Source organism: Morus notabilis, unplaced genomic scaffold, assembly GCF_000414095.1.
Source record: "Morus notabilis unplaced genomic scaffold, ASM41409v2 Scaffold677, whole genome shotgun sequence".
Taxonomy (NCBI): Eukaryota; Viridiplantae; Streptophyta; class Magnoliopsida; order Rosales; family Moraceae; genus Morus; species Morus notabilis.
In genome coordinates this window covers 69,053-75,254 of record NW_010363200.1, presented here as the reverse complement: position 1 = coordinate 75,254, position 6,202 = coordinate 69,053, and the positions used below count along the sequence as shown (strand labels likewise).

The 6,202-nt window shown below is 36.6% G+C and overlaps 1 protein-coding gene across 1 annotated transcript; it reads right to left on the bottom strand.

Annotated features, from left to right (window-relative positions):
* Positions 1-273: 273 nt before the first annotated feature.
* LOC21395213 (probable NAD(P)H dehydrogenase subunit CRR3, chloroplastic) lies at positions 274-1,689 on the bottom strand. Its single transcript, XM_010103659.2, has 3 exons — positions 1,313-1,689; positions 942-1,084; positions 274-578 (listed from the first exon to the last, which is right to left on the bottom strand). Exons 1-3 carry the CDS (start codon positions 1,567-1,569, stop codon positions 454-456), a joined length of 525 nt encoding a protein of 174 aa, XP_010101961.2. The 5' UTR covers positions 1,570-1,689; the 3' UTR covers positions 274-453.
* Positions 1,690-6,202: the final 4,513 nt, after the last annotated feature.

The following is a 6,202-nucleotide window of genomic DNA, read 5'->3' as shown; positions in this document are numbered from 1 at the left end:
CTTTCCCTATGGAGGGCTTGAGTCTTGCTAATTACATAAAATGTGCAATTGTGCGTGTATATCATTGCTTCTCCAAGCCTGTTACATAAAATGTGTATTTGTTATATTTCTTTTCTTTTCTTTTTTTTGTGTGTGTGGAAAATGCCAAGTTTTGGATTCTAATAGTAGTGAATAACATATTTAATACAATCATGTTAATAAATAACATTTTTAATTCTAAACGAAGCTTTTTAAGGATAAAAAATGAACTTATTAAAATTTAGAAGCATCCACAGTAGAATTTCTCAAGAAAGAAAGGGGGAAAAAGTAGTCTAAGATATACGGATATCATGCTATACACACTGGACAAGGATGTGATCATGAAGGATTTCTGACATATTTTTATTGTAACTAAGCAATCTGCTCTAGAATTGCTATATATGATTTAAGGAGCATAATTTGAGTTTAGAAAGTTCACATAATTAGTTGATCAAGAAACTGATTGCTGAAGGGCAGCTTTATGGCTCCAGATGCAACCAAAAGTGACAAAGTCCAAATTGGTAGTAACCAGATAAACGTTACCTTCAGAATTTTTTTGCCTGCAAAATTTAAGTGGGATTTCAAAAGAAAAAAACACATTACAGAGTAAGCATTCTAAAAGAGTGAATTAAAATGGTATAAAGAAGAGAATAAAATATTTGTTTGGCTGAAGTTTTATTCAAAATCATTAAAGTAACATGATGTTTTATTTTTCCTTTTTTTGTTTTTATGAGCTTGATATTGCTTTTCTGGCTTCTGCCCTCGACGACACTGTAAGTTGCGATGTACGTGATACTTTCTATTTTTGAAATTTAATGGAAATTAACGATTAGATTACTATTGCAGCTAAAAATTAAGTTCATGAAGATTTTATATATATAAAATAAGACCGGGGACCAAGTTGTTACAAACGAAATCTTTACCTGACAAACGAAATCTTTTCTCTGTTCGATCAGTCATCCACTCCCCGACCTCACGAAGTTGCTTCTGCAATGACCCTTCGAACTTGTCTGGAAAACTCATCGTTGACATGTCAAATTTCGCATCCTTTTCCTCTTCCAAGTCCCTGATGATCAATTTTTATTTACCCGAAACATAAATAAATTTATTAAACAATATAAAATTCAGAGTACAAAGACATGAAGCGAAGCTTAAATGGCTAGTTTCAAGTAAATAATACTTTCTATTTCTAGTACATAATAATAGTTTAAGAAATATTATAATGTATTAAGAGATATGATTTGTGTGATGAAGGCCTTGTGTCATATTAGGGAAACATGAGAGAGGAACATGCCTGGGGTCAGCATCCCGGAAGCGGCCGGCACCGATGGCGCGCTCGATTTCGATGACAGAAGGCTGCCTTGGCTTGTGGTGGTGGTGGTGATGATGCTTCTTCTGCTTCTTATTGTTTTGTTTTGTTAAATCGGTGGGAGGCTTGAGAGGAGTAGTAGTATTGGTTTGGAGTAGGGAATTAGGTGGTGGTGAATCATTATTGGTGTTGGGATTTGAATTGTTAGTGGTCATGTAAACACAGCAAGATAAGCAAGACATGGTGATGGTGGTATCTTCTCTAACTGTGTTGGCTCTGAAAGCCAACAGAAATGCTTCTATCTATGAACGGATAAGCCTTTAGGAAAGGGGACGAAATATCTAAGCATATAGTAAGAGACACAAAACAGAAACTCTTTTGCTAAATTTTGCCCAACTTTGTTTTTTATCATCTATGATGTTGACAAGTATAGATAAATTTTTGGGATGAGTTTTACTGTTCTAGTAACTTATGGTGTGGAAAATGCAGAAAAGATCTTGTTTTACTTTTCTTATCCACTTTCGAAATTTAAAAATACTTTTATTTTCATTTACGGGTTACACAACGAGGGATAACCTTGAGTTCACTTGCAATTCACACAAACTCTAATCTACCATCAAAGGAATTTTTTTCCCCCCCTCAAAAATGAAGTTGGGCTTCAATAATAAGTCCATGATCTCGATATAAGGAGACTATTACAGCCTCATTTATTTCGCTGGGTTTAAGTTTTTAACTCAACTTAAAAAATAAATTTATGTGAGAAAAAATACTGCAACATAAAAAATTAAATTTAAATTTTTATAAGAGAAAACACTATAACAAAAAACTGAATTATGATTCGAACTAACAAAACAAATGAGACCTGGTGTAACTACTCAGCATCTGAGGAGATATTGGACCTCTACCAAACATTAACAGTTAACTCTTAATTTATGTCTAACTTCCTAACCCTTAAGTAAATCACTGAGTTACTCAATGGCTAACTAATTAACTTTAATTAATCAATGATTAACTCTAGTTAATAAATAATTACAGTTAATCAATGATAACCATATCTGGTTGTTTCGGTAAAATTGTCGTTTTATTCATTAAAAATGATTTGTTTCAAACATTTCTTCAGAAGTTCTAGAATTAAATAACATTATCACAGAAGTGGTATTTTTCTAATTAATTAATTTGGACTTATGCCTGATTCAGATTATGAATTTTCGGTTTGGATTAGATTTCCATCTTGTATACTATTATTGTCATTGTCTACTAATATATAAATAAAGGGAAGTTATATACTCTATTATTTTATTAATGCACCCCATTTTTAAAAGAGTATACTTTTATTACAATTGTACCCCTTACCCAATGCGTCCCTTTACCCAAATGCGTTTAATGTGGTGAAAATGTGGTTTCACCACTAGTACACGATACACCCGCAAGCAATTACTGGTCTGTTTAGTATAAAGATTCAAATTAAAATATTTAAATTTTAGAATTAGAATCATAATTTATGGTTTGAACCTTAAATTATAATTATTAGAATTTTTGTTTGGATGTGTATAAGCTAGTATTTAGTTTGAACTAGAAATGTGATCCCAACTTGTGTTTGGTTGTCTTGTTCTCTAAATTTGAGCCATAACCAATACAAGAACCAACATTTGACCGTGTAACACATGTTTAGGTGTAATTAAAGAAATATAATTCCTTATATAATAAAAAGCAACGAAATATTAGAAAAAAAAAATTATAACTCTAACATTATAATAAGTTAAAAGAGAAATAAAGGGAAAAAAAATGTACACAGAGCCAAAAAGAAGGCCAAAAATTGTCAGAAAGTCATGGAAAAAAAAATGGTTAACATGATACAAGCGTACGTAACAAACGTCAAAAATATTTTCTGAATCCTTTTGTTCCTTTCAAAAGTAGCATGGGCAGCAATAGAAACATGGCTCTTCAGTTAGTCCCAAAGACAAGTCCTGTTAAAATTAGTTGAGCAAAATATATATAATTTACAAGATACAGTCTACAGTCCATCCAATTCTTCTGCATTTTCAGACTACTATGCTTCAGCTCAGCGCCAGCAAAAAGGTCCTCCCATTATCAATCACTACACATTCAGGGAACAAGGGAAAGCCTTTGCGAACTGTAGACAAAACAAGAACAAAGAATACTAAGTTAAACTAGTAAGGGTTGTTGCTTTGATGAATTTCGTGTGATTCTCATGTGAATAACTGAGAGCATAATGGAAAGAAAAGGAGGAAGTTCATGAAAAGTTTATTGGAAAGCAGAGACTTCCCTACAAACAAGACCAGCAAGAAGAGCAAACATAACAATTGCTTCCGCGTAAGGCATATATGCTAGCCACAAAATAAAGTTAATTTAACTCCACAAGTAATATGGACATAATCCCATGGCCCTGAAAAATAACATAAACACTGCGCTACCATGATATAACAACTTCAACACTGGTCATAACTTATGTCTTATAAGATGAATTAAGTAGATGCTTTTTTTGCTTCCCATCTAGAGTTGTTAGTACCCAACCTTAAAAGAAAACGTAGGGATCAAGAATATAGTTAAGCAAAGAACAAGATTTTTATGTTGCAATAGAAAAATATGAAATCATTACGTTACGAAGAAAACATCAAAAATACCTTTGCTACCATACAGGCCTTCCTTCTTCCCCCGTTTCTTATCCTTCTCCTGCTCATTGTTGGCTATAAAGATTAGGAACCTGATAAGGATTAGTTCTGAGATGGCTGGCTATAAGGATTAGGAACTTGATACACAAAAGGAGTTTGTGGCACTTCAACAAAGTCATTTAAGAATGCCCTCCTCACGGCATCACCCAATTTTCCCCAAACTGGCCGCCACGTAGTAGAAGCCATTATTTTGTCGAACGCATGGGCTTGCGTACGCGGGTCAATTCCCATTTCCGCAAGCGACGATAAGATGATATCCGCTTCACTTGGTCCGTTGACGGTGTTGTTACTCGGCAGGCTCTCTTTGCTTGAACAAATGTCTTCTCGCATGTCCCTAACCATTTCAAGCAGCTCCTCCCGTGAACTATCATTGGATTTGCGTGACCTTGACTATTTCTTTCAAATCACTCGTGAAGATGAGGCGACATTGGTCACATTTCACCTTCCAAAACGTTCCACGCGGTTGCCAAGCTCATTACGAACCTCCTCATCATCACTATTTTGAAAGGGAGCATTTTGGTAGGGTTGTGGTTGTTCATCCCCAGCAGCAACATCGTCAAAGGGTACACCTTCCACTGGATCTTCTTTCACGGCAGGGTGATATGCACCTAAACCGGAAGCCACAACTCTACTAGGAAAAATGGCGGCCAAGTACATCTCATTAGGGCTGGCAATTCAGGTAGCGACACGACTCGAAACCCGCATGAAATTAGCGGGTTTGAGTTTATCATAAATAGGTTCAGGTCAAAATCAGGTCGAACCCGCAAAACACGATTAAATAACGTGTCATTTTCAGGTTGACCCGCCAACCCGCAATTGACCCGCGATAACCCGTTTATTAAATGTGTCATATTTGGGTAACACGATTATATAACCCGTTTGGTACCCGTTTATTACCTAGGTTAAAAATGTTTCAGTATTTATATGTTTCTAATCTCCCAGCCGCAGCCCAACATTCCAACCAAAGTCCAAACCCTATTCTCCTCTTTAGTCTCGACTCACTCTCTGACCTCTTTCTCGACTCTCACTCTCTGACCTCTCTCTCGACTCTCCTCTCCTTCGGCTTCCACTCTCTCTCAACTCTCCTCTCCGCCGCCTGAGCTCTCAGTCCACCGGAGGACCACCGCTTCTCTCAGTCCAGACCCACTCACCCTCGCCCTCACCCACCCTCGCCGCTTCTTCTTCTTCTTCTTCTTCTTTCCTCTCTGCCTCATTCTTTCTGGACTCTCCACTCTCTCCCGTCAGATTCGACCTTGGGGAGGCAGGGGAACAGATTCGGTCCCTATTCTTCTCATTCTTCGTCAAAATCGGCCTTGGGGAGCAGATTCTTTGCTTGGGGAACGGATTCGGTCTTCTTCTTCGACAGGTATTTCCCCCATCCATTTTTTGTTTTTGTTTTGATGATTTGAGCTATGGTTGTTGTTTTTATTTGTTATTTTATCTGTATTCACTTTGAGATTGATGGCAAAGATGAGCTATGAGCTATATTAACCTAAATCGGTTCATACAAGCAATCTGTAACCTAAATCGGTTCACTTTGTTTTTATTTTATCTGTAATTTTGTATCATACAAGCAATATAGGGCAGATTAATGTTTAATTAGTTGGGACAAGGCAATATAGGGCGGATTCGGCCCTCGACAGGTGTTTCCCGTCCATTTTTTGTTTTTGTTTTGATGATTTGAGCTGTGGTTGTTGTTGTTTTTGTTTTTATTTGTTCTTTTGATGATTTGTTATTTTAGTTTGACTGGTATTTGATGGTACTTAGTTAACTTTGAGAAGCTGCATATGCTTAGGTTGAAAAAATTAATAAAAGCTAAAACCAAGAGAAATTTTTCAAAATGTAGCAGTTCAAAAGCCAAATCCAACTATATCTTCCTCCATTTCCCTTTGTTTTCCTCTGATACATTATTATCGTTACTCTCTCCCTCTCTCTCTCTATCTCTCTCTCTATATATATGTATATATATGTATATATATGTATAGTGCTGAAACTTTAGACAGGCCGCCCGTGACCACCGAAAAGTCTAAATTTTTGCCCGATGACCAAACCCGAAATGCCCGAAAATTTGGGCTGCCCGACCCGACCCGAACATTGCCCATGGACGGGCTTCGGGCAGAGGATGCCTGCCCGTGCCTGGTCGGGCTGCCCGATGCCCGACCGGCTGCCCGATTTTTTTTTT